Source organism: Cyanidioschyzon merolae, chromosome 19, assembly GCF_000091205.1.
Source record: "Cyanidioschyzon merolae strain 10D DNA, chromosome 19, complete genome".
Taxonomy (NCBI): domain Eukaryota; phylum Rhodophyta; class Bangiophyceae; order Cyanidiales; family Cyanidiaceae; genus Cyanidioschyzon; species Cyanidioschyzon merolae.
The window spans coordinates 267,831-295,440 of NC_010145.1; the positions used below are offsets into that span (position 1 = coordinate 267,831).

General features: G+C 52.3%; 7 protein-coding genes and 1 non-coding gene across 8 annotated transcripts, besides 3 other annotated features; 4 read left to right on the plus strand and 4 right to left on the minus strand.

Annotated features, from left to right (window-relative positions):
- Positions 1–523: part of a sequence feature (possible transcribed region) that runs on past the window's edge.
- Positions 524–1,151: 628 nt separating this feature from the next.
- Positions 1,152–2,849: a sequence feature (repetitive element).
- Positions 2,850–3,883: 1,034 nt separating this feature from the next.
- CYME_CMS107C (retroelement, dead) lies at positions 3,884–4,363 on the minus strand (the record flags this gene model as incomplete). The annotated part of the gene is made up of 1 exon (XM_005538720.1): positions 3,884–4,363. One exon carries the CDS (start codon positions 4,361–4,363, stop codon positions 3,884–3,886), a length of 480 nt encoding a protein of 159 aa, XP_005538777.1.
- Positions 4,364–7,359: 2,996 nt separating this feature from the next.
- CYME_CMS108C (immunophilin) lies at positions 7,360–8,211 on the plus strand (the record flags this gene model as incomplete). The annotated part of the gene is made up of 1 exon (XM_005538721.1): positions 7,360–8,211. The coding sequence occupies one exon, from the start codon at positions 7,360–7,362 to the stop codon at positions 8,209–8,211; it is 852 nt and encodes a 283-aa protein (XP_005538778.1).
- An 867-nt stretch (positions 8,212–9,078) lies between these two features.
- Positions 9,079–10,626, minus strand: CYME_CMS109C (similar to geranylgeranyl hydrogenase; the record flags this gene model as incomplete). Its single annotated transcript, XM_005538722.1, has 1 exon — positions 9,079–10,626. One exon carries the CDS (start codon positions 10,624–10,626, stop codon positions 9,079–9,081), a length of 1,548 nt encoding a protein of 515 aa, XP_005538779.1.
- A 1,425-nt stretch (positions 10,627–12,051) lies between these two features.
- Positions 12,052–14,518: a sequence feature (possible transcribed region).
- On the plus strand, positions 13,969–15,734 carry CYME_CMS111T. Its single transcript, XR_002461652.1, has one exon. It is a non-coding gene; the product is annotated as a hypothetical transcript (transcript).
- An 892-nt stretch (positions 15,735–16,626) lies between these two features.
- On the plus strand, positions 16,627–18,990 carry CYME_CMS112C (similar to origin recognition complex subunit 1; the record flags this gene model as incomplete). The annotated part of the gene is made up of 1 exon (XM_005538723.1): positions 16,627–18,990. One exon carries the CDS (start codon positions 16,627–16,629, stop codon positions 18,988–18,990), a length of 2,364 nt encoding a protein of 787 aa, XP_005538780.1.
- Positions 18,991–19,349: 359 nt separating this feature from the next.
- CYME_CMS113C (hypothetical protein, conserved) lies at positions 19,350–19,892 on the minus strand (the record flags this gene model as incomplete). Its single annotated transcript, XM_005538724.1, has 1 exon — positions 19,350–19,892. One exon carries the CDS (start codon positions 19,890–19,892, stop codon positions 19,350–19,352), a length of 543 nt encoding a protein of 180 aa, XP_005538781.1.
- A 1,135-nt stretch (positions 19,893–21,027) lies between these two features.
- On the plus strand, positions 21,028–24,555 carry CYME_CMS114C (RNA polymerase I second largest subunit; the record flags this gene model as incomplete). Its single annotated transcript, XM_005538725.1, has 1 exon — positions 21,028–24,555. One exon carries the CDS (start codon positions 21,028–21,030, stop codon positions 24,553–24,555), a length of 3,528 nt encoding a protein of 1,175 aa, XP_005538782.1.
- Positions 24,556–24,922: 367 nt separating this feature from the next.
- On the minus strand, positions 24,923–26,806 carry CYME_CMS115C (hypothetical protein, conserved; the record flags this gene model as incomplete). The annotated part of the gene is made up of 1 exon (XM_005538726.1): positions 24,923–26,806. One exon carries the CDS (start codon positions 26,804–26,806, stop codon positions 24,923–24,925), a length of 1,884 nt encoding a protein of 627 aa, XP_005538783.1.
- Between the last annotated feature and the right edge of the window lie 804 nt (positions 26,807–27,610).

Consider the following 27,610-nt stretch of genomic DNA (forward strand, 5'->3'; position numbering starts at 1 on the left):
CCGTACATGTTGGACAGCTTCTCCCAGTCGTGCCAAGTGACTGGAGCTCTTGCCTGCGGTGCTTGCTGTTTTCCTGGCACCAGCGATGTCTCGGTCGACAGCTGTGGCGTTTCGGGTCGCAACTACGTTATGAGCTGCAACGGAGGGCACGATCTCTGCTCTTCAGCAATTGGCGCCCTAGTTTCCAGTTCCTATTTCTGCCAGAGTAACCTGCTCGTATGGGAAAGCTGGCCTCGTGAACGCGACTCGCAGGCCGGTACGCAAGATTGCTCGAGGTTGCAGGTTTTGCAGCGTGGCACTCGCGTAGGGTGCCAAATTTTTAGCTGCGTTTCGAAGGTTCCAAAGCCGACGACTAAGCGAAGCTCTCCGACGCTCTGGCAGTTTCCAAGTACGTCAAAAAACAGCCAGCGGTCGTTCCCGTCAACAAGCATAGCAACTCGAGCACTGCGCGAGCGTTTTCATGAGCGTTTACTAGAGCAGTAGAGCACGCTTCCAAGACTCACAGCCAGTTTTACGTAACATCGTGCTATTCAGTTGCCCGCCGCTGTGCTCGAGCCCGGACTCCACAAAATTATCGCTCTTTACAGATTCCTTGGTTGAAGCAACCAGTCAATAAATAAAAATATATCGTCATTGGAACAAAAAATGTTTGTCGAACAGTGAGAGTAAACATATAAACTCAAGCGCAGACGACTTCCAGCCATTTTTGACCGGGCACCTGCTATCGGTTTCAGCTTCTCCTTATACACTTCAAGCCTGAAAGGCAGCTTCACGAAGTTCTCTGGCGTCAGCTATGCGATTCTCGTCTTCAGCACCGCACATCGTCTGATGTTGATATCGGTTTCGAAGTCTCGGCTCACGATCTCCTTGCATACATTGCTGCTAGTTAACGTTATTTATGCAAGGGTTCCTTGAACTCGTGCCCTTTGTGCCCCTACAGTCTCGTCATCCTACTGTCGGGCAGACACCTTGCATCGCACATCTCTCATCGTCATCTTTTCCGTGGTCACTTGCTCCTCATCGCTCGATGGTCGCCAAGGAGAGAATTTTTCGCTTGTTCGTCGAACCCGCAGGCAAGGGGCCTCCAGGACCCTCCACTTCCATGTCCATAAGTTTCCTTTATACAGTATGGTCTTGAAAATGAATGCACCTCTTTATGAACTCAGGTGAGAAAATTCCTCAAGCGTGAAGCTCTTGCGTAGGAGAGACGAAATGTGCCCCAGTGTGTCGTCGTGTGCTGAAAGCTTCAGCGATTCGGCCAGCGGAGGGATCATTACGTTTCACGATCCAAAACGGTCATTCGAAGACGTTGAATCACGGCAATTACGGAGGGATGAAAAGCTACTGTACCCAGGCAGGATCCGCAAATGCTCGAAACCAAGTCGAATTGTTAAATACCATGTTGATCAATGGAAGGACGTCGCCAGACGTCAGGAGTAAAGTCTTTAATGATTCCACAAACTTGGTGGCGCTGTTGTATGAGCCTTCTTCACTTGCGAAACTGAGGCCATCAAATGAATCCATTCCAGCTTGAACTGATGAAGATATCATCGTTCTCTTCGAGTACCTTCATGCATGCATCGGGCCCCCAGTCAGCGAATACCCATCCATGCCCCGATCGTTTTTCCGAAGAAGGTTTCATCGATTTGAAAAACATACCAATGTCTCTGTGCTTCATATCGATCGCAGCGTTCCGAGAATTCTGTCGTTGCGATTTCGGTGGAAGCTGACGTTCATTGAACTTTGACTTTCTTGTAAGCGTATCCTAGTGTTTTCAAGACTACACGAACAAACTGCTGAGTAACCGAGACGCCCGTGGAGACTTTCATCGTCCTTTTTGCTTTCCGTAAGGCGATTAACGGGACGTTTTCTACCACCGACAGCAGGCAATCTCCGAGAATATTGGTTTTTTGCCTGTAGTGTACATGCTTCTCTCCTTCCAGTGTTCCTGAACCATCTGAAACTGTGGTATGACTGACCTGCAGAAGGAATGCAGTATTCCGTGTATTGCTCAGTAAAGAACATATACTGGGCATTTCGTCTACATTCTGTGGGGTATCTTGCCGGGCCACTTCGATTTTTCTTTAATCACTGACGAAATGTTTACCTAAGCCAGCGTTCTCCGATTATGCGCATTTTTCGTTTCTTAATTTTTTTGTGTTTTTTGTCAGTGTGAGGTGGGATATCCATCAACCCCCTACCTCCATGTTACATTACCTATACTTCGTCTCGGATATTCTGGTCGTTTCATGCGTCCTATCGGGTGCCGAGCCTGCCGAAAGCGACAGCAATAGCGCCTATAGCGCCGGTGCAGTCGCTGCACGGAGACAGAACGGCGTTGCCGTACCACAAAGAGCGTCTGCTCGAGGTGTGCTTCACCCGACGTAGAATCGGGTCTCGTCGTCAGTTTGTGCTCGGATAGTCTGCAAATGCAGGCTTGCCTTCGCTGCAATACACGCTGTAGAAACTTGGCTGTTAGGATATATCCTGAGAGCCGCCTCTCTCCTTCGTGATCATGCATGGAATGCGTTGTTGTCGGTTGGCAATGCGGGTTTGTGCTTGACACCCATCACAGTGGGTAGGCACAAAGAGCACTAAACCCGTGTGCTCATCCGATTCGTTGGACCTGCTGCCTAGAAGGTAGAGTTTGAGTTTATTGGCCACTCATGAGCGCTGAGGCTCCGTTAGCGCACCATCAGTTGCCAGTGCTACACTCAGAGTGAGTGTCCGGCCTTCGACAATCACGGTGATGTCCAGCTGCTGCTGTCCTCCAAGGAACTCGCTGCGCTCCTGCTTCGAGCGCGGGCACTGTAAGCTTAAATATGTCAGCGTCTCGGGGATTTCGTCTCGATAGCAGGTACAGTGTGACTCCCAGTGCGGTTCCAGTGTTCCCGTACGGAGTAGAGCCGGTGCTGGTAGCCAGAAGCCACCAACGCGGATTTTGGCGAGCCACTGGGTACCGCGAGCAAGTCCCGGGAATTCCAGCGCCTCCCACCAGTACTTGCTTGTGTATGCTAGGTTGTAGTTCCGGTATAGAGTCAAGCCGGCGTTACTGGCGCGACTGGTACCGTGTCTACCTTCCCATATTGGCGTTCGGACCGTTCGCTAGAGGCGGCGGGAGCCTTGTACATTTCTGGGGAACGATTGGAGCGCATTTTCGCGTAAGAGGCGCTTTAGCCAAATCTGCGCTGATTTCATCCAAGTTTTCTTGCGGTGCGTTGGGGTCTGCATGAAAATCCGACTCAAAGGGGTGCGCATAGTGGGCCCTTTGGCCCGTATACATGCCCAGCAGCCTGCTGCTATCGCTTCTATCGAGGCTATTTGGAGTTCAAGTCCGAGTGCCAGCGGGTTGGTTGCTCTGCGCTGCATTGAGCATCCAACAACAACAACGAGTCGCATTGCCCTGTTGGCAGCTGTCTGCAGACGCGAGGCATTTGTGTGCTTCATGCCGCACCATTCAGCACCCCAGGTCGAAGGCTGGATGATACACATCCTTAGTGCCCTCGTACGGATTGCTAAGGGGATAGAGGGGTCGGATGGGAATGGGCGTGCGATCGCTGTACGTCTATGCATCTTGGCGATCATCTCGTCGACGTGAGCCTTTTCGTCGAGCGTCGGCGTGAGACAGACCCCCAGGTAGCGATATTTTTCCACGATCGGAATTTCCTGATTCTGCAACCGCCATGAGCGATTGCGAATGCTCTGTGAGTCTCCATGGATGACCATGGCGCCGCACTTCAATGCTCCTATGTTCATAACCCAGCGATCGGCCCAGGCGCTGACTTGTTGCATGCTAGCCGCAAGCGTTTCCGGGGCGGGTGCCAACAGCACGACGTCGTCGGCAAGTAGAAGGCCTGCGAGGCGGTTTCTATGTGAGGGCTCCTCATCGGGCATCTCCACAGTCTATCCACGGCACCTCAAGTCCGTATTGTCTGCGGTTGTTCAGCAGATCGTTGATGAAGATGTTGAAAAGGCGCGGGGATGCGCGGTCGCCCTGTCGCAGTCCACGGCGGATTCTTATCGAAGGGGTTCTTGAGCAGTCGCCCAGTCGGGTGCACATCCACGAGTCTGCATAGAGCGCACGGAAGAACGCTAAGCACTTTCCGGAGACTCCGGCACGTTCCATCTTCAGAAATGGAGCCTCGTGCGGGACCGTTTCAAAGGCCTTTTGAAAGTCGATGAAGCATACGTAAGTTGGTTGTTGGCAGCTAATGGAGCGACGTTGCACCACTTCAATGAAGGTCAGGTCATGGCTCATGTACTCCTCGCGGCTCCGGAATCCAGCCTGTTCTGGGGCGAGGAATTTGCGTTCCTCGAGGCCCCTCTGAGTCCGGTTCGTGAGGTTGGCGCAAAGTAGCTTCATGATTTACGGGATGAGGCGCATAGTCCGGTAGATATTCATGTCTGTGGGGTTCGGAGTCCTTTTTGAGGATCGGTACGACCTCGGCAGTCCTCCATACATCTGGGATGTACGCTTCTTCGAACATGCGTTGGATGAGCTCCAGAAGGCGCTTGCCTAAGATTGTGTCAGGTTCATCTGGTATCGATAGTGTCCCTGTTGTCTCGTCTTTTGGGGTCGCCAGTTTCATCCACTCCGTAGGGATACCGTCAAAGCCAGGTGTTTTGCGGTTGCATGACCTTAAGAGGGTCCGGACAGATTCAGGCCAGAAGATTGGGTCGTTCCATACCGGTACCGGGTCGAGGCGCGGTAGTTCTGCAGCATATTGGTGCCAATAGATTGGGTCTTGGCAGTGCCCAGTTGCGTCTTCATGCAGCTCTGTCCCGTGGTCTATCCAGGCCTCATTCACTGAGGCACTCTCCGTCCTCAGCGCTTCCTTATAAACAATTGGTGTGAGCCCCAGGCACTTTCTTGGTGGGTCCAGTCTCGATCGAATGGAGCGCCATGTCTCATCTTCGTTGGTGCTCTCCAGCATAGATTTCGCCAGGGAGGCGATTCTGCGATTTCGATCCTCCTGTTTGTCTTCTCTGGAAAGTTTCTTCTTTCTTTTGATAGCTTCCTCATGTTGTGCCTGTAGCGCCGTTAGGACTGCCTTCGCTTCCTTGTCTCCGGCGTTGGCGCGTATGGCGGTGCGGTTGACGATCTTGTTGAGTCGGTGGCATCCATCAATCTGTGCTTTTTTACGTCGTTTCAGGTACTGAGGTTTGCAACTGTTGCGTTCTGGTGCAAGCAGTCCCAGTTCTCTGGCAATCTTCTGATTCCCATCTACATACTCGCGTGCCAATTGGTCAAAAGATTTGTATGCACGGCTTTTCGGATCTTCAACGCTGTGAGCAGGTGCCTGGGTTTGGCGACGGCTTTCTTGAGTTCCAGCTGGGGTGCCCTCTCGGGGGATACCTTGTGATGAGCTCATTTGGGAGTTCTTTTTTCTATTCTTCTGTTTTTTTCTTGCTGGTCTTTTTCTTCTTCGGGCTCTTTCCTGAGCTGCTTTCTCTGGTTATTCTTCTGGTACGTGGATCATGATGCCAGCGTGTCTATCCTTCCGTATCGCCTTGAGTCTCTTTTCCTATTGTAGATCACTCTATTGTTGTCTCTTCTTCGTTAATGTACTGATAATTCGTTATCTTTTCTCGGAAGGCTGCAAGTGACTTGTTGGTTAGTATCCGGGCTTGGTATGTTGAGGGTGCAATTGCTGGTAACCCTCGCTGTGCGCTCTGAGTCGTGTCGGCTACTGGTTCAGCATTTTGGTTCCTCGGGCGCGGGTACCATCTGCAGTGGATGGGCCAGTGATCTGAGGCATCCCAAATTCGGTCAACGGCGGTATGTTGGAGTGCCGGGTCGCATCGGTCGCTTAAGATGTGGTCTATCGATGAGCGAAGCAAACGTTGGTCGGTAATGCGGTGCCACGTCAGGGGTGAACCTCTACACGGATTCACCGACAGCAATCCGCATCTCATTCGTTGTAGGTGTTGCCTAAGGTGGCCCGCCGACATGTTAAAATCTCCCATAATTATCATCGGTTCCTCATTCCGTGTGCGGCGTTTCAATCGCTGGATGTTGGAGGCCAACTCTTTGAGTGCCTGTCGGCGCATCTCACAGGCGTGTGGTATATAAATGGAGCCCACAAGCCAAGGTGCAGGCTGACCTGGAATTGTAACACTCACAAAGACCATCCATGGAGACGGGTTGCCGACCGCATAGCAAGTGAGGCGTCGATCGACAGTGAGCGCAACACCACGTGTGCGTAACGAAGTTGGCTTGTCCGTAGGGTCTACGTACGTTGGTTCAACCGTGTTGTAGCCTGGGATATGCAGACGATAATACGTCTTTGTGTTCTCTGAGTGTAGTGTCTCCTGCAATGCCAGGATATGGACGTCTCAGCGTTCCAGGAAGTACCTTACGTCGTCTAGAATCGAGGCTACCCCCAAAAATTTTCCATGATGCGAAACCTATCGAGTCGTAGCGCGTAAGGGAATAGGAATAGCGCTGCGGTACTCGAGAGATACGTTGTCGATTGAGATGCACCCTCCACGGCGTGTGAGAACGCACATGCCACCATTGCCTCCTGCATTCCAGTCGTTCAGTGAGTGTCTGCCGCAGCGCTAGCGTAGAATCAGATGTACATTAGTCAAAGTCGATTCGAATGCGACCTTTATCTTGCCGGACGCGTGAAGCTCCCCTCAATCACTGGGGATACGCTATGAACCACCCTGTCAGCGGCTTCGTATCCGCTCCCCAAATACATAGGCGGGCAAGTCGCTTATTCCAGCTTCGATCGCGAACATACTGCCAGCCGTCTTCCAAAGTATCCGCCGAAATTGTTCCCAAAGTTGAGGTAGGTACCCAATGTAGGAGGTAAACCGGAGCCCGAGTTTAAGGATCGATCCAAGATTTGCGCCCGAACCTGCAGCGTTGATTCGGGAGGGGCGGATAACTGCTCAGAATTTTCGTCAGCTTTTTCTGCTGCTGCTGCCTCCGCCCCTCCGTTCGTTGCGGTCAAGGTCCCTGGCGTGGGCTTCCTTCGCCGTCGCCCAAGCACCCCGTGTTTACCCACTTTCAGAGCTTCTCCGGAAAAACTAGACCTCTTAAGCAGGCATGGTGTGTGGGTCTTTAAGATAGTTGTTCTTTAATAAATAGTTTGCGACTAGTTTGTTTTGTTGTTTTTTATGTACGTTACGATTTTTTTTTCATTCCGGGCCACTTCGATCTCAAGCTATTCACCGCATCGAGGTTGAAACAAAATTCAGCTGGAAAAATATAATGCTGTAGGTGTTGCAGCCTTTTTGGCGTCCCGTCTTACGCAGCAGACTCTAGGTTGTCATAGGCTTTCGGAGGCACTCGCAGAACGAGCGTCATCTCGGTAGACAAATCAGTCTCAACTCCTCAATTTCTAGACGTGCATGCTTCTGACAAACAGCAGACAGCTGGGCTTCGTGGGGCCCGTCCACGGAAGGGGCTCACCAACGCGCTCGCTTGTCGGGCGTTTCCGGAGAGTAGGACGAACGCGCACTCCCCTTGAACGACTTGTTGCGACTCGAGAATGGGAGCGAGTGACAAATAGTCGCCAGCACCTTGTAGCTGTAGTTGCATTGGTGGCGCTTTTGTCAGGTTTTCCCGAGTGGACTGGGGGTGCAGCGTTCACGTCCACTTCGACACTTGCTAGTCAGGAGCGCGTAGAGGGCGGAGTCGTGTCGCCCGAGCGCTGGGAACTCCTTCCTGCACTAGAAGGCAAAGACTATGGGAAACCCCGTATGCGATACTCGGACTTTGTAACGTTACCTGATGGAGTACAGTATCGAGACGTGCGTATTGGCGACACGGAGATCACACCCCGCCCAGGTGACCGGGTGGTCCTCAACTGGAGTGGGTACACAATTGGTTACTATGGGCGAATTTTCGAGGCTAAAAATCGAGTACAGGGTGGCGCTTTTGGTGACGACCGCGAATATTCTCGCTACGTCCTTGGCCGAGGGGAACTCGTACCTGCTCTCGAAGAGACTCTGCTGACAATGCATCCGGGAGGTGTTAGACAGGTGATCGTTCCGCCCGAGCGCGGGTATCCTCTAGACGGCTCGGACTGGAACCACGATCGTGTCGGACCAAAACCACGGACCTTCAGCGGCATGCGTGCTCTCAATTTTGTGCTTGAGAACAAGGGCCTCGTAGACAAGACGCTACTGTTTAACATAGAGTTGATCCGAATTGATCGACCTGGCGAAAACGGCTTCGAAACTGTTGGACGACGGCAATGAATGACGCACTCCACATTGAGAAAGAGACAGCTCATTGTATTCGCCTTCCATGTTCGCCGCGCCCCTCAGTTGGAAGCGATGAAGCACGGAAGCCTTCAGTGGCATCTACTTTATGGCGATTGTCAGTGAAATTGCTCAGCAGAGTTCGCCCTCGCTGTGCTGCTGTTCGTACTGGAGGCGTATACACTACCCACGAACCATATCCATGATAGCATCACTGTTTGCGTTGATCGATCATTTAGCGCATTGCAGGACTGGCATCTCGTACTGACTAACATGCTACTGGTCCGTCTCGCACAGCGCAGCGTGAGAAAAATTCATGTCATAATGCGGGCACCTTCGGCGCCATTATGCCGCCGCCTTGTGCATTTTTGAGTACGCGCTGCATAGAATGTGAAGCGGTGCGAGCGACAGCTGGTTGAGGAAATATGCAGGGCTTTGTTCCGATCACTTTAAAGGCGACTGCAACAAAACAGAGCTCTGCATTATGGCCAAAAAAAGCGATGATCCCCCCGCAAGAAATGTTACATTCGTGAAAATTGTTCACGTTCAGGCAGGATTCTGCTGATGGAGCTCATACGCTTTGGCGTTTGAACGAATCGGCCAAAGTGTGAGCAATGCTTGTGGAGGTGGCGCTCTAATGCGACTAAGACTTCCTACGATGCACCGGAGGCCAGCTCTTTAACATTCAAAAACATAATCACTCTCACATCTTGACGGTTCTCCGAGAGCGTTGTGCTTTGCGCATGAGGTTTCCTGCAAGTCGCGATTATTACTACGGAATGGGTGAATCCACGAAACGAACGCTAGAGAAGTTGTGCTGGCAACACCACGAATACACAGTTTCGAAAAATGTTAACACCAGTCTCACTGGTGTTTCCGAACGTCATCTATGGGCTTCCTTTCGAGCCCAAGCGTACGTAGGATAACCAATAAAATTAGCTCCTTTGCCATGGCGAACATGATATACGGCCGGAAGAGTTGGCTCTTAGGCCGCTGGCCAGTCATGATGCGCGCCCATTCCGCCAAGAATTCATCACCTTGCTTCTCAATGCACAGCGTCGCCGCATCCAGCAGAATTGGGAAGCGATACAGAATTTGGGCGAGCCGCATGCTCGCTTTGAAGTCATAGCCAAAAGCCCGCATCCAGCGACGTTGATAGTTGGACAGGAAACGGGCGGACAAGTCCGAATGTTTGAATGCTTCTTTGAGCACCTCTGCAGCCATCACTCCGGAATCCATTGCATGATGGATGCCCTCGCCAGTCAGGGGATCGATGAAGCCAGCAGCATCACCAACGATCAGCAAATTATCCGCATAGGATCGTGGCACACCACCCAGTCGCAAAGAGCCAGCCTTCATGGGCTCTAACTCTGCCCTGGGGCCGAGCGCTCGCGATAAATAGAAGTCCTCTTTCACGAACCCGTGATGCAGGCGGCTCAAATCATCGTTACGCACCCGCGGATTACCAGGGATGATGTAACAGCAATAGTTCAGCTCGTCGTTCACTTCCCGGAAAATAGCCATGTAGCCCGGTAACAGGTTCAGATTGTAGATCACCGTTCCATCCGCAGCATAATTGTGTGAGCCGGCCTTCACATACGCGCGAGAGCACGTACCCTGAGGCGCCTCTTTCACAATACCAAGCTGCATTGCCAACCTTGATGGCGCTCCATCGGCACAAACCAACACCCGAGCCTGGTAAGAGGCCTCCTCAGGAGCGCTTCCAGTTCGCTCACCGCTAATGCTCCATAAAGCCTTTCCTGTGTCGAAACGCGCGCTCTCTACACTTACCTCTTCGAGGAGATTCGCGCCAGCGTAAGCGGCTGATCTTGCCAACTTCTCGTCCAGTACGATGCGCTTTATCGCAATGACTGCAGATCGAGCCAATTTACCGGAATCACCCTCACCGACCGAGTTACCGATATAAGAATAGCCAGCGGGCGAGACGAGTCCCCCGTTCGATGCCGGGTGGCCCTTGCCTTCGCGTAGAATCTCGTCCAGTACGCTGCCTTTACCGGTCGCACTCTCCATTCTCTCCATTATATCTTGTGCCAGCGTGCACACGGCATCACCGCAGATTTTCTGGCGGGGAAACTTTTTCTTCTCTAGGAGAAGAACACGTAAGCCCGCCCGCGCACAAAAGTACGCAGTCACTGAACCGGCCGGTCCAGCGCCTACTATGCAAACATCGTAAGCATCTTTTGGCAAAGGCGGGTACGACTTGGGACTCGGCTTTACAAGAGTTGTTTCCTTTCTCCAGGTACGCAGCACCCAGAATATAGAGAGCAACGCGACAAGCACACAGCTCAGCGCTAGCAATGGTATAGGTTTTGTTGCCAGTGCCTCTAAAACTGGCTCTCGTAGTTTTGCGAAACGAGCGCCAACGCCCTGACTGAGCGCAACGAAGTACATTTATATTCGGTTGTTGTACGAGATCAAAGCTGGGCTCTGTGCGTTCAGTTAGAGCTGACTGAATAAGTGCCTCTGCTGAGCGAAATATGCCACTGCCGTTGCAGACTCCGCGTGCAGTTCGTCCATTCGCAAATGCGTGTGAGTGTGCGTACAATGCGTACGTGCGTGTGTGCATCGCCCACAGCGACGAGCGCCAGCCGTACGAGCGCTTTGGGCCTGCGCGCCATTGCTGCGCCATTCGGTGGCTGGCTCATGATCGCCGCCGTGCGTGCAGACCTTGAGCGCACCCGCGTCGGAATAAATTGGAGAGAGGCCACGCTCCCAACTCTGGCGTAAAGAATAGAGAGTGAATCTCTTTATCAAAAAGAAGCGCATTTTCAAGCTTTTTTATGAATTCTTGATTTTTTCTCTTTTCTGTCTTGGAAAACACCGGGCTCTTTTTCCCATCTAGCTCTGTTGTCAGCAGTCGAGGGGTGTTGATGACAGCGTTCGAGTCCCAATTTTAAGGCTTTCTGATGTTGTCGACGCCGTACATTCGCAGACGGCTGTTGCGATCTAAGAGAGATCGCCATTTCGATTTCTTCGTATACGGCCTCAATGCGCCATCTGCAGCTGTGATTCTTGGTTATTTTGTGGTGTTCACGTACGTCAACTACACCTTATCTTCCTCGGGCCGCTCTGCGGCGAGATAACGTTTGCGATGTCATTCAGTGTGTGCCCCCGAGGGTAACGGCGGTTCGCCTCGATGACCTCCTCCGTATCCGCACCCGACGCCGACCTCCAGCATCACAGTCATCTTCCGGGAAATCCCACGATGGCTAAGCTGTCCGCTGGACACGCAAGCACGCGCACCTCCATTCTTTGGAGGATTTGTGGAAAACGATTTTCTCTATGATGAAAAGAGAATCGAAAGGGAAACCCGGGTTGAGAAGCAGTCAGGATTTTTTGACAAAAGTATGCTGCATTCGTGCAAAGCGGTGATGCAATCACCGCTCGAAGCGGTCGATGCGATGAATCAAGTCCGAGCCCAAGACTCTTTCCCCGACACACTTTAGAGATGGGAGCAAATGCGAGCATATCCCGTAAGAGGTATGACGCTCCAATGGAATGCAGTTAGGTCGATATCCATAAAATAGTAGGATTTAGGGTTCGAAAAGAAGCTTTTATTCTTCTCCTGAGATGTTCAGTGAGGTTTCGGCACGAGCATGTGATGATGTCGTCAAGCTTTCCCCTCATCTATCCAGGGTGCGACTTGTTCCGCGTACGAGCCTTCTTAAAAAAGACAGATCGAAAACATGAAGAATGCGTGATTTGCGCACGCAGAACGCAAGGGATGGTAATGAGCGGAGACTTGTTCGAATGAATTGGATAAGAATTTCAGTCATTTTACGAACCCTGCTTCGAAGGCGTCGAGAATCATCTTGATTTTCGGTAAGGTTATGAATTCCAGCCGAAAAAGGCAAAGAAGCGACGAAGGAATGAGAAGCGAGAATCCTTAAGTTACGCATGAATGAATAGCCCTTCTTGCTGCACTTCGAATATCGACACCGTATATCTGAGGAAAAGTTCCAAAGAGAAGTCAAGAGGGAGCAGTTCTGTTCTCCGTTTTGGTCTGATACAATTGTAAGAGCGGTGCTTGGCGATTTCTTCGACACGACGTCGCCGAGTCCCGAGCAAGTGCCCGCTCCGCCAGAGGCACTGGTGGTTGTGTGCGCCAAACTCGACTCTTCTCGACGGACAATTCACTGATTCTTTGGGCGTTTGCTTCCTTCAATACGCTTTTGAGGAGGCAGTATCAAACGCCCACTCCACCAGATGCATTCTGAGTTGATTGAAGAAACCTCGACTCGTCTCCAACAGTACTTTTCGGACTGCCGGGCTATCGACACATTTTCCAGAGGCATCCACTCATACTGGCATGACGCCCCAGCCGCATGCTGGCGAAGGAAATGAATGGATTTTTTCTCTGCATCTTAATCCACTAGCGCCTGTTCCCTGGGGGACCAAGACTGTAGCAGAAGGCGAAAAATTGGCCAGTGTAAAGACTCTATTAGGTTTCCGGACAATGATCATGCAGTTAAAAAATTGCCTCGCCTTCCAGAGCACGTCTGTTGTGTACAAATTTTGTAAGCAGTTTTGGAAACGGCTAGGGCTCACGGAAACGTTTCAGCTCAACCGCTCGTATATCCGCAGCAAAATCGGATAGTATATCAGCACGATCTTTCTCCAACTGCCAGGGAATCCAAATCACAGCGTATATATGAGGGTGCAAAAGTCTCACTCGATTGCTGATCCATATCGTACCAGTGCATAGCTCCAGTCGGGAATCCAGAGCCCTCTCTCGCCGCCACTGATTCTTTTCATCGCAAGCCTTCTGCGTTCCAGTACCATGGCGCCGCGAAGGTCGAACCGATTACTACCTCGAGCGCTCGCTTCATGCAAAACCGATGGACGCTCCGGAAGCACGAGACGTTTCCGGGTGCTCGTTGAGACGCCCAAGTCTCCGCGCAGAATGTGCTTGCACGCGTGGCTGCTCGGGGAATCACGCCGTTGCCAGCCGCTCACCTGCACCCTCGTCGCTACCTGACGATGCCCCGCTTCCCGCACACCACGTCGTGCATCAGGTTCCGTTTCACATTCATCTTCTCTACCCGTTTCAGCGTGCACACATTCTTGTGATGCGTATACGTCGTTTTGAACTCATCAACGGGAGCACGTACTGCATCGATTCCTGCACTCGGTGTGCGCTCTCGCGCAACGAACACGGGTACGTGCTTTGCGCGCAGCAATACGTCGAGCGCCTTCGTCCTCCACCAAACGATGCGACACGTCTGTCGATGCTTTGTCCAACTGACTGACCACGTAGGCGATTGCACGCCAGTTCGACCTATACAACCGAAACCGTTGGCGGCCCCAGCGCGGTTCGCTGTGCCCCTGCCCCAAGATCGTCCGCATGTGCCGCATGGTCGCTAAGGCGCACCCCGGAGCAAGCGTGCAGGGCATCCACTTCAGCTCTGCATCCTGGGGACTGCCTCGACCGCGAATGAGCTGTTGGGCAATCCCGCCCGTTTGGCGAAAAGTAGGCGACCACACGATTTCCATGCTGCTGCTACTGCTGATCCTTTCGGAATACTCGCGTGTTCCTGGTGTGCGAACATCGATGATCCCTGTTAGGGCGCCCGTGTCCAGGTCTGCACGCTTCTCTGAATGAAGTCTCATTGAGAGCGACGAGCACTCGTCCGTCCCGTAGTAACCGCTCGCTTTTCATGATGTAATCGATCGCGGGTGTGCGTATGAGAGTGTGCGCGTCTCGTTCAACGTACGACGGTCTCACGGAGCAACGTGCTTTTGCGTCGTCCACCCGTGCCTCTTCATTACCGTCGGTATCGACGGTACAGAATCTTCATATCGTGTGGTTTTTTCTCTGCTTTTTCTGAACGGAACTGTGGAGTGGAACGGATTGAAAACGAGCAAGGCTTGTAGGTGGCGTCTGGTACGTTCTCGTTTTGGAGCGCAGTTCTAGGAACAGGCACTACGAGACAGCTGATTCATGCACTTTATCGGATTGCGTTGCCTTCAGTTAAGAATGACGGCGGTTTGCGCAAGCAAGCCATAAAAAGCTCAAAACGTTTCGCGACTTTCCCCCGAATCTATAGTACACAATTGCTTGGTTGAACACCTGCGAGAAAAGCAATCGAAACAAAAGCGCGCCCTCGAACAGTTGTTCCAGAATCCACTGCTCTAAGTTTATAGTCGGTACAACGAGCAGCGGTTCACGACCATGATAGGTACATAGACACCCACTCGCAGACGCCTCACTCTCTCGTCTGACCGGCCGCCTGCTATCAGTTCCAGATTCTGCATGTATACCTCGAGCCTGAGAGGCTGCCTCACAAGACGGGCTCGCGCCAGCGCCTCGGGTATCCTCTTCAGCACCGCACATCGTTTGGTATAGATGGCGGCGTTCACGTCTCGATTCACGAACTCCTTGCGTGCATTGACGCTGGTGGAGCTCAACATTGCAAGAATTCCAAGTACTCGCGCCCCCTGCGCCACAACAGTCTCGTCATTGTCACGTCTAGCAAACACCTTTTATCGTCTGTGTCCCCTATTCTTCTTTTTTTCCTCGTAACTTGCTTGTCTTCGCTCGATGATCGGCGATGAGAGGATTTTTTGCGTTTTCTTCGGGCAGCCAGGGATGACGGTCCTCCAGGATCCTCGGCTTTTACGTGCATACCTTCCCCTTGAATACTGTATTTCTTCAAGATGAACGCGCTTCGAATGAATCTGCGGTAAACCGCGAAGAGGCCGTAAAGGACTCGCACCTGCGGTGGAACATAATAGAGGTAGCAGACTGTTAGAGACACTCGGGACTGTGCCAGATCATATGCTTTCAATCCAATTTCGTTTCAGCCTCTGCTGCAGCGTATAGCAAGATATCGAAATCACTATTGAATGAGCCCTGTAGATCGTAGTCGAATTGCCTGTAGGATATATTCTTTACTGAGCAATACACGGAATACTGCATTCCTTCTGCAGGTCAGTCATACCACAGTTTCAGATGGTTCAGGAACACTGGAAGGAGAGAAGCATGTACACTACAGGCAAAAACCAATATTCTCGGAGATTGCCTGCTGTCGGTGGTAGAAAACGTCCCGTTAATCGCCTTACGGAAAGCAAAAAGGACGATGAAAGTCTCCACGGGCGTCTCGGTTACTCAGCAGTTTGTTCGTGTAGTCTTGAAAACACTGGGATACGCTTACAAGAAAGTCAAAGTTCAATGAACGTCAGCTTCCACCGAAATCGCAACGACAGAATTCTCGGAACGCTGCGATCGATATGAAGCACAGAGACATTGGTATGTTTTTCAAATCGATGAAACCTTCTTCGGAAAAACGATCGGGGCATGGATGGGTATTCGCTGACTGGGGGCCCGATGCATGCATGAAGGTACTCGAAGAGAACGATGATATCTTCATCAGTTCAAGCTGGAATGGATTCATTTGATGGCCTCAGTTTCGCAAGTGAAGAAGGCTCATACAACAGCGCCACCAAGTTTGTGGAATCATTAAAGACTTTACTCCTGACGTCTGGCGACGTCCTTCCATTGATCAACATGGTATTTAACAATTCGACTTGGTTTCGAGCATTTGCGGATCCTGCCTGGGTACAGTAGCTTTTCATCCCTCCGTAATTGCCGTGATTCAACGTCTTCGAATGACCGTTTTGGATCGTGAAACGTAATGATCCCTCCGCTGGCCGAATCGCTGAAGCTTTCAGCACACGACGACACACTGGGGCACATTTCGTCTCTCCTACGCAAGAGCTTCACGCTTGAGGAATTTTCTCACCTGAGTTCATAAAGAATTGTGCTCATTTGAAAATATGTAAAACCCAGGAGACGAGCTGGGGGTGTACAGTTTTGAGGTGGAAATGGAAAAAGAGCCAGCGGAGCGTTTTAGCGATAGCGAAGCATGGGGAGCTGACGGAGCACCGAATGTCACGTAGGGCACGAGTTCGAGGACTACTTTCTCTGGTGATTTCCTCCAGCGGCAATTTACGCACTGAGTTCGTGAGCCGAAACTTCAACGTCGCTATCAATATCAGGAGATATGCGGTGCTGAAGACGAGCCCCCAAGACCTGACGAAATCTACCTTGGTATTGTAGCCTCTCAGGCTCGAAGTCTACATGGAAAAAGTGACACCATTATCAGGAAGCCGATCACGTTAAGGCGGAGAGGTGTTTGTGCATAGGCATTAATTTAACGTAAACGGCGGGAATTTTTTTGTTCCATTGAACGTGTATGCGTGTGCGTTTTTTCAGGATCTGGCTGTGTTTCTTTAACCAGCTCAGCATTCAGCGTCTCGGTTAGTATTGGGTGCCTTGTCTTGTTAGCGGTAGCGCACAGGGCTTAAAGTGGACAGAAACAGCCACAAGGCGGACTAAGGAATAGAACAACCAGAGAGCGTTCTTGCACAGCTTGTGCTAGGGAGGACTCGATGCGAAACGGAGCGAGTTGTAAAAGAAAAAAACGTGAAGAGGATTTGCAGGGTGGTCTCATGCCTAGGCGAACGCAACTGAAGCGTCGTACCGTGCGAAAGACGGGCGCAAGCTCTCGACCAAGTCTCCCTACAGAGGCCGAACAACGGCGTTTCAACTGCGGAGACTATGTGCTTCTGAGGGCTCCGAAAAAGGAATCACAAGATACTGCAGCGGGGGGTAGTCTGTCGCGGACAATAGCCGCCACAACTCCGAGGGGCCGCAGACGGAGCCAAGGACCTGAGGATGTCGCAGAGATCGATCTGACGACGTGTTGGATCGCTCAGATTCTCAAGATATCGAGAGAGAGTACAGGGAACGACGAGCGTATCCTGGTAAAATGGTTTTATCGTATGAAAGACCTCTATCACTGGCATACCACGGTAGGCCACGAGGAGGTCTTTGAGAGCGAGCATCTCGACGAAAATGAGTCCGATTGCGTCGTCGGTCGGTGCCACATCGTTTGCGAAATGGAATGGCGAATGCTTCTAGAAAAGCGCACCCGAAGCAGTTCTGTGTCAAAGCAAGAGGAGCTTCGGGTCTTCTTATGCCGGGAACGTTATGACTTTATCACGGGGAGCTTTGCACCGTCCACAATGACGATCCAGTGGATTCAGGAGCACCAACCAGACTCTAATTTCGTTGCCTCGAGCATTCAGAGAGACAGTTTTAGTCATCGATCATTGCTCGCTCTGCTTCGTTACATGGTTGAAAACAGCTTTCCCGTCGATAATGATGGCGACTGCGCCGAGCAGGTCGATCTTCATGATACCGGCGATGAAGACGCCTGGGATCCTGCAGAAGAGCGAGCCCTTCAGCTGCGTCTCCGCTCGAGGCAACGTGCAGCGGCCGGCAGATCGCGCGGCAACAACTGTAGCCAGGAGTCAGATATGACGCCGCGTCCAAGAGCTGGAGGTCAGCTATTACTCTGGCCGTCCGATGTGGGTGCCCACGAGCACCGCCAATCGAGGATTTCAAAGAACGCCGTTGAGTTCGCGGAGGTATCTGAGCCAACGGGGTCCGTCCCCCGTCTACTCCAAGTTTCCCGCTTCGGGGCCCCCCGCGTCCAGTTAGTGTGCCGTGACGTCGAGACTGAGCGTGTCTTGAAGTTCCTAACCGACTGTTTGCGCGGCTCTTCAGAGCGTTGTCTTTATATTTCCGGAGTACCTGGCACCGGCAAGACGGCTGTAGTCCGTTGTGCTGTACAACAACTCGAGCAGCGACGTCAGCAGGGTCAGGTACCGCACTTTCAGTACATCGAGATCAACGGCATGACTATCCCTGATCCAACAAGAGCATATAACATTCTCTTACAACGACTGGGGCACCGCAGCACAGGTGCCGCCGGTGGACGACGGCCACCGGCGCCTGCAGAGGCGGCACGTCTGCTCGATCAGCGTTTCCGTCAGCGCAGAGGCGTCCATAACAGAAAGCATCATTCATCTATCCTAGTGCTTTTAGATGAAATGGATGCACTCGTTCTGAACCATTCCGCAGCGGCGCAGAGGGTGCTGTATGACTTCCTTGACTGGGCCAGCCGGCCTGCATCAGAACTAGTCATCATTGGTATTGCGAACACCCTCGATCTACCGGAGCGTCTGTTACCTCGGCTTGCGTCCAGGCTCGGAATGAACCGTCAGGTGTTCAAACCCTATTCTGTGACCCAGTTGCAGCAGATTCTTCGCCACAAATTGGGGCCCCAGCTTTTGCAACATTTCGATGAAGACGCATTAGAGCTCTGCACGCGCAGAGTTGCGGCAGTATCTGGAGATATTCGACGAGCACTGGCCATCTGTTTGCATGCGTATGCTCGCTCGCATAGCGAGGATTGTTCTTTGAGGGCTTCAGAAAACGAGCATGATCGCCTGGTATCTGCTGTGGATATCGATGAGGCAATTAGAGAGCTGACTCCGAGCTCTGTCCAGAGTGCTGTGAAACAGCTAAGCCAGATCGAGCAGCAGGTCCTCATGAGTGCAGCACTTTGTGGTAGACAGGCAGTGCAGCAGGGCTCCGAAACTTTCCGTTTCCAACAGATATGGCATAGATTTCGGCAGTTTCACGCCTCCACAGAAGGTCATCCTGCATACCCGTTGCCCTTGCAGGACCAGATCGAAGAGGTCTGGCATATCCTCATGGGTCTTTGTGCCTGCAACCTGCTTAGTTGTTCAGTGCCGTCTTCTTCTTGTGCTTACGCTGGATTTGCGAGTACTCGACTCCCAAATCTGCACGAAAGCCAATTCGTGTTGAACCCGCTTTTTGACGATATTGCATTTGCATTTCGCGAGAACCGTTCATTTGCGCAAGCTGCTGGGGAACTTGTATGAAATTTTGAATAGTTTGTTCCATACGGCGAAATTTGAATGCTCGCGAGGAATGAGTCGATAGACTCGTGTTGCTGATTTCATTGCTATCCTGAATAGACAAAGCATGCTAATCGGAGCACCATCCCCTGGTCCTCCATCGCCTAGAGCTCAGTCTGTCGATGATGCAACGAAAAATGCATCGTCATTTCCATGTGTCAATGTGCTTATCAGGCTTATTAGAAATAGATGCCCACGAACGAGGACATATGCTATTGAAGCTTAGTAGGAGCAGTTCCCATCGCCCGTGGCAGTGTCCTTGTTAGCCTTGATAAGAGCATATGCTCAAGGCCGGTGCTAGCAGTTCAACGCTGACTCGTTCTTCAGCGCAGGAATTTCGAAGCGAGAGCACCTGCCATGAGCAAGCCGAGCAATGGCTGCACAACTGGTTGCCAAAGTATGTACCAAACATCCAACAACGCGCTGTATCCGCTGGTCAACTGAAGAATAACTCCAACAACAAGCCACGCCATGAAAAAGAACACTAAAAAAGCGTCTGCAATCAACAGGTTTGTGAGCCAGCTACGAAGCCTACCAGCGACAGGTTTTGACTCTCCAACCTGTATTTTTTCCGCGTTGCCAGGACTCTGGCGTCGGAAACGTTCGATATCCGACAGGAGGTCCTTATTGGGGCCGAGCTTTCGATCTCCGGGTCGCCTAGAGGTCCCCGGCCCGTTGCCGTTAAGGGCGAAAACTTCACGAGTTGCTGTTCGAGGCCCTCGACCTGCTCTGTGGGCCGCGCTTCTAAAAAACGCCAACGCGGCGTTCCTTTCGACGTTGTGTATTCCTGACGTAAGAAAATCTTGCCAGTCAAAGCCGCATCGCCGAGTGGTCTGCCCCTTCAGGGCCGACACTGCGATGAACATGGCCTCCGAGAGAGCGAACCGATGCGCTTGTCCAGTTCCTGAACGAAACGCAAGACTTGTGAGACCCGTGACACCATCTACCAAAATACATTTATAAGGGATTATAACTGTCAATTTACGAACTTATTTGTACACTCAGTTTTCGCATAAGCACGCACGCTGGGCAACACAGAATTCAGAATGAAATGGAAAGGGTCGACTTTATTAACTCGGTCGTCTACGCCAAAGTTTAGGCTTTAGCCCTCTCGTATGAGCGCCAGCCTTCACAGGATACGTCTCTGACTGTGTCGTCTTCGTCCCTTTTTTCCGGCTTTAAACACCCCGATCGCTCCTCTCCCTCCGTTCCGGGTGTCAGCAGTCCGAGAATATTGATGACAACCCGTAAGTCTCAATTTCACAGCTCCCGGATGTTTTTGCCGCGTGCCAGGCGATGTGTTTATCGCAACGCGGGCCTATGCGTGAAAATCATAGACTACAACCGGAAGTGGTGTAATTGAGACTTAACTGTTTTCATTAATATTCTCGGACTGCTGACACCCGGAACGGAGGGAAAAGAATGTACAGCACGTCAAAAGCCGGCGAAAAAGAGTCGATCAGCAAGCAATCACGGAAATATCCCGCAATGGCTAGTGCTCATAACAGAGTGCTAATACCCAAATTTTAGAGTAGCCGCTTTCACTCGCGAACTCTGTCGGCATTGATGAAATATGTCCATAATCCAAACAAAAAGGATATTTTAATGCGAGAAGCTTTCGTAACTCTTTCGCTCTAGCCGTGACTCCAGCGTAGAGATCTTCCACCATCACTACTGAGGTTGGAAACGAAGGTGCACTCGGGGTTAGGCGACGGGATCGTTCCGGCTTTCGAGTTCGAGTACACTTGTAGGCCGGGCTCTCAGAAGTTACTTCGCAAAGGCGATCGGCAATAACATCTGGGCAGCTTTCGAGTCCAGCTGCTTCCTTCAAGTTCTTTTGGGACGGAGAATCTTTTACGTTAACTAAGGGTGTCCGATCGCGCGATTGATATCATTTTGTGCAGTGCTTCTCTCCAAAGTACGGCCGCCAGAAACAGAGGCGCATCAGTACGATCCAGCAACCCGCTTTCGGGGTATTTGGTAAGAGACGGCTTCTCCTGAATGACGCACGCTCAACAAACCACTGGTACCGTTCTATCCGAGTCGGAAACCCGACACCTGACAGAAACGCTTCTTCAGATTCTGGAGCCGCATCTTCAATCCTTCAACAGTGCAATAACGCAGGGCCTGCAGCAGGTGCTCCACGATATCGAGCCACTTATCCTTGAAGGAACCGTTCAGCAAGCAGCTGACCACGTGTCCAAGGAACGACTTGAGGTCTGGTTTGAAGACCTCCGCCTTCAAAAGCCGCGTCTGCCCAGGGCTCGCGCGTTGCAGTCTACAGGCAACCTCAGAGCGCGCGGCTTTGCAGATGAACTCGAACTGGGTCTAGATCCTTCAGCGATACTCCCGCACCAGTGTCGCGCCCTGCAGTCGTCGTATACAGGCTCGCTAAGCGTCGTTCTCTGCTGGCGAGCGACGCGCATCTCGCACGGCTGTTACCGGAAAGACAGCACGCTATGTAATACAGCGCTCTGGACAAACGGCTCCTACGCGGAAGATGTTTATCGCAGCGAACGGCATCTGGGCGAGGTTCCCATACTAGTGGGATCCAAGTTGTGCCACTTAGACGGACTGAGTCCAAACGAGCGCGTTGCACTTCACGAAGAGGAGTACGATTACGGTGGCTACTTCATCGTGAATGGTGTCGAAAAGCTGCTGCGAATGGTGATTATGCCGCGAGCCAACCATGTGATGGTCATAGCGCGTGATGCAAACGTCCGACGTGGAGAGCACTTCACTCGCTTCAGTGCAATGATTCGCTGTCGACGCGCTGACCGAGTTCGAGTTGTTACCAATCATCTCCACTACCTTCAAACTGGTCTTCTTAGGCTTCGATTTTCCGTCAAACGCCAAGAATACTTGCTACCGTTAGGGCTTGTGCTGAAAGCCCTTTACGATCTGGCTGATCGGGAGCTATTTTTGCTGCTCACAATGCCAAGTGGATGCTGCGGAACTAACGCAGATGAAAACCTCCGCTATATCCGCGAGCGAGCGCTCATGACGGTTCGTGAGCTGCATGTACTAACTGGTGGTGAGGGTACCCAGCACGCAGCGCTGTCTTACTTGGGTGCTCGTTTCCGTTGCCTGTTTCCAGAGTACCTGTCTTCTGACGATTCCGATGAGCGCTGTGGCGCGTTTATTTTGCGTCGATATGTGCTCATTCACCTCGACGATCCACTTCAAAAACTAGAGCTCCTCGCCTATATGTCGCGGAAGCTTTTGCATTATATGACTGGCTGTCTCGCAGAGGACGATCCAGATTCGCTAGCGAACCAGGAGCTCCTCTTGCCCGGACAGCTTTGGCTGCTTTTCCTCCAGGAGAAGCTCCAAGACGCCCTGTTCGCGCTACGGGATGAAATTTCCCGGCAGTTGACTCAGCGAGCCAATCAGGGAAGCTTACTAGACCCAGATTTTGTCCGCAAATGTGTAAGCAAACCTCGCAGTGGTATCAGAGTAGGCGAAAGGATGTTGCACCTGCTATCCACGGGAACAGCGTCCCTGCGGGATGGTGCAGAGTTGCTACAGACGTCGGGTTACAGCATCATAGCGGATCGGATCAACTTCCAACGCTTCCTTTCCCACTTCTACAGCGTCCATCGAGGGCAGTACTTTTTGAATCTGCGCACGTCGGAGTCTCGCAAACTCAAGCCGGAGACTTGGGGCTTCATCTGTCCGGTGCACACACCCGATGGAGCACCCTGTGGAATTCTCAATCATCTCACGCGAATGTGCCGCGTCGTCGCGGATCAACAACAGGTACTGCAGGAGCAGAAGCGAATCGAATGGATCTTGGAGACGCTGCCACTGGAGCATCCTCTCGCTCACAACGATGCACTGCTTATGCCACCGGCGAATGCAAGACCAGTACTGGTGGATGGTCGGATTCGAGGCTATGTGCATGGAGATGTACCGCTGGGGAAGCTTTTGCGTCAGCAAAAACTCGAGCATTTCCCCCAAACAGAAATTGTGGATGTGGAGATCCCGCGTCTCTTCCCGAGCGTCATGGTGTTCTCGACACCGTCACGGCTCATGCGCTCAGTGTGGAATATGCCGCAAGCTGGCATAGAATGGATAGGCACCATGGAGCAACTTTTCATGCCCGTTGACCTGTGCAAGTCGCAGTCGATGTCTCGTGCTGGAAACGCAGCCATTCATCGTGAGCTGAGCGCAACGAACATTTTCAGTCTACTGGCCTCGTTTATTCCCTTCAGCAACATGAATCAATCACCGCGAAATATCTACCAGTGCCAGATGGGCAAACAAGCCATGGGCGTTCCCTTTCACGATTGGGATCGGAGGTTCGACACCAAGTCCTACCGATTACTGACGCCCCAGCAACCTTTGGTGCAGAATCGCTCTGAGGCCCAAGCCGGTTGGTCCAAGGTCTTCGGATCGAGCTTCAATGCAGTAGTCGCTGTGATCTCATACACTGGTTACGATATGGAGGACGGTATGGTGATCAACCGAGCGAGTCTGGATAGGGGTCTCGCCCACGGAGCGATCTACGGCTGCGAATTCGTGGATCTGGATCAGCTCAATGTCGCAAAGGATGCCCGGTTCAGCCGACTGCCAGCTGTAGGCGAGCGCATGACACCCGGCTCGGTGCTCTATAGTATTCAGGGCCGGAGACCTCATCTTTATCGGAATAGTGAGACGAGTTATGTCGACGCTGTGCTCCTCGCCGAGAATCAACGGCGCGTTGCTATCCGGACCCGGACGCCTCGGCGACCCGTCATCGGGGACAAGTTTGCCTCTCGACATGGCCAGAAAGGGGTGCTGTCTGCAATCTGGCCCGCTGAGGATATGCCGTACACGAGCGACGGGATCGTTCCGGATATTCTCTTCAATCCGAATGGCTTTCCGTCGCGGATGACCATCGGTATGATTGTGGAGTCTATCGCAGGGAAAGCTGCAGCCGTTCACGGCGCTGTGCCAATTGACGCGAGTGCTTTTGAACGAGAAACGGAGGACGCAAGTGATCGCAGTAACGAGCCACCGCACGACTTCTTTGGAAGATTGTTGCTTAATACCGGATACACGTACCACGGAACAGAAACGATGTACAACGGTTACACGGGCGAGCCGTTTGTTGTCCAAATATTCATCGGCGTGATTGCCTGGCAGCGACTTCGTCACCATATTGCAGACAAGTTTCAGGTGCGAACTGAGGGTATTGTTCACCAGACACTCCGACAACCGCTGCGAGGCCGAAAGCGAGGTGGCGCTATTCGGCTCGGTGAGATGGAGCGTGATGCGTTGCTTGCCAGTGGGGCTGCCTACACCCTCCAGGATCGGTTACAGAGCTGTTCAGACTTGCACACTGTATACGTTAGCGCTCTCGACGGATCGCTACTCGCACCCATCGCAGCTCCGAACGAACGTCTGGGGGCTACCTCGCGGATCTCGGTCAAGTCCCGGACGAACACCCGCTCCCCAGTCGTTCGCGTGCACATGCCGTACGCTTTCAAGTATCTTGTTTACGAACTAGCAGCGATGAATATTAGGGTATCGCTTCCCGTTAAGTGAGTGTGCTCGTGGAAACGATTACGTCCATGCAGAACAGACTAAAGAGGTGTCGTTTCCGAGTAAATTTGATGGCCTGTATTGACTGGAGGGGTTACGGATGAAGCGGCAATAAGGGTAGCGAACTGCTCACAGCAGGTAGGTTCAGCTCGAGTCTCACAGGAAGCCCACGGAAAGTTTTGTTGGCCTGGAGGAAACGCTTTCGCCGAATTTCGTACCGAACGAGAACGGCAGCTCGCACTTTGGTTTTTATATACACGGCAGATAGGCTGTTTTCAGCGTTGTGTGGCTTTCAAAAGTGCTGGAGAGCTACCAGTGCACGCGACAGCTTCCAGACACTGTTAGAGTATACTGCAGAAGGGTGCTTGCTCTAAAGCAGCGCGATAAGTTCGCATGCTCTTGCTCGATACGCTTCTGGCGGGCGCTTCCTTTGCATTTTTTGGGCCACGAGTTCAAATGCGGCAGATTCGCTCATGGAGCCTAGATACTGTCGAGCGAGAAGAAGAAGCTCGCGATCCTCCTGCGGCGAAAATGGTTCCCACATCAGCTCCTGACAGCGCTCGGTCTGAGCGTGTCGGGCTTCTGTACCGTCCGTCCGTGGGCGTTCCGTTACGTGACGGCTGTCGTGAACAACAACTGGAGCTGGCGTTCGCTGCAACCCCTCGCCCGACGCCTGACGTAAAGATGCCTCTTGACGTCGGCGCCTTCGACGAAGTTCCTTGCGAGCCCTGATGGAAACGCGTCTCCAAACGCGCTCGAGTAGAACCTTATCACGACCCGGAAGGAGGAAGGCTTGGATTGCATCCCAACACTCACCATAGGTCATCACGCCGTGACGCAGCAATTCTATTTCCTGTACCGACAGCGGCTGCTGTGCCTTCAACTTCAAGGTTTTGATAGGATTTGCGGGGGCATCCCGGCGAGTCAATAGTCGATAGCGACCGACGCATTCTTCGAGGTTCCTGTGCGGTAGATAATCGTCGATGTGCTCCTGCCACATAACGCCGTGCCTGCTCAAACACCGCTCCAAGAGCGTATCCTCGGCCTCAGTCCAGAATAGTTCTGCATCGGCGCTGCTAGCCAGAGCTCGTAAAATATTCGGATCCGACTCGATATCGACGCCGTATGCTAAACGGTATTCTGGTAAAATCATGCTTGGATGGCTCTCGAGGACGGCATAGGCACGTTTTGCCTCTACTGCTGTTACGAGGCCATCCGGATTCGATAATGCCGGTTTGACAAGCAGCTGCTCGATTTGTTCCAGCAAATCAAGGGGCATCGCGTCGAAAAACGTTCGCTCGATACCACCCAGCGCTCTGCGGTACTCGCGGGCGACGTCCCGCTTTCGCCGCAAGTCATCAAGCATCATCCAAGCTGCTTCCCGAGCACGTTGGCGATGAACAACATGTTCAGGCGATAGGTCAATATTCGCGCGACGTTGCGAAGAAATCAACAGAATGTGAAGAAGAAGCTGCACGTGAATGTGGAGTTGCTTCGAGAGCTCTCTTTCTTGCTCCGGTTTGAAGAGCTTGAACTTGAGCATCTGGAAAAGCCGTTCGCGTTCACATGAAGCGTTTCCGACCGACGGCGATTCCCGGTGCACTCGTGGCCGTCTTGGCGTTGCTTCAGTAAAAGCGCGGTGCGGCGTTGTCGTCGACCGAAAACTTTCTGCGCTCTCTTTCATTTCATTTCCTGGAAGCGTTCGCTGGCAGTCCTCTGCAACCAATTGGTAGAGTTCTTCAGAGCTGATGCGTGCGCCTGTGTCTGCGCGGTATTCTTCGTTGGGTTCAGAGTTCTCAAAGTCGACCTGTCTGAGTTCGAAGTCCCCATCATCCTCGAAAAGCAGCTCATCTAGTGCAGCCGTAGCAGAAGGAGCCAGCAGTGACGCACAAAACTTTTGGAAAAGTGCCTCGTCGTTATCAGCGGTCTCCGCGGAGACAGCACCAGCGCTGCGTTCGCTTTGGACACCTCCCGCCAGAGAAAATGACGTTCCAGAGCGCTCCATAGATGTCATTCGCCTAGTTCCCTGCGAGGCATCGAACCTTTGATACCGTTCCTGCTTCTGATCTCGCCGCGCTCGCTCAATCGAGTCTGGAACACCTCCCAAAGAGCGTGGTGCATTTTGCGCTGCGGAAGGCAGTTTTTCGTCCCGCTCCGAACAAGTTGCGCTCGTCGATTCTACTTCATCGCTACTATCTGTCAGCACGTCGTGTTCAAAAACGACGCCAACTTGATAAATCCTATCCCTGGACATTTAGCACGAAAGATTCCAGCCTTGTCCACTGGAGCGCGGGCCAGCTTAGAGAACTCGCCTCGTGCCTCAGCTAAGCAAGTTCCGCAAAGTTTCGTGCCTATTCTCCGCGAGCACTCCTCGAACAAACCAGTTCCGCCCCAGAAAACTTTCGAACAGAAGTCAGCAGAGCAATTGGGCTTCAGAAACAGCGCGAACGCCCTAGTCCTCACTCACGAGGTATCCCAGCTCAGCACGGACACAGGTAAACGTCCGTATCCGGTACAGGAATGCGCGGTAGCGATCCACCGGTGCGCATCGCGCCAACGCGCACTGCGTCCGCGTTCCCGCTGTGCGTGCAGTGCAGGCACTGCAGGAGCTATTCGCCCGGTTCATCAGGGCGAATGCGCTGGGTGGCCGCCCGCTGCGGGTGCCCGTGTCAAAGATCATTTGTATAGTTTTATACCGTTTCATAAGCACTGTAGAGCGAGCCTCTGCCTTCACTCTTCGATGGTGCCCGAAAGCGAAAACGACAACATCCGGCTCATGTAGACGGTACACGCGAATGTTTCACTTGCAATCGACTTCAGCTTGCGCTCTCTGATACTGTTCGGCAAGGAATGAATCTGTTCGGTGTACGACCGAGTGTCGGGAAACCACCCGGGGCCCTCTCGCGCTGGTGATGCTCCTCTGCAAGGACTTCACTAAAGCAAGGATCCGCTCAGACATGTCCATGAATGGATTCATTTGTCCGGTTCAAAGTGGAAACGGATTCGGTTGATAGGGTCTCGTAATTCAGGCGCATTACGCATAGAGTCACAGGTTGGG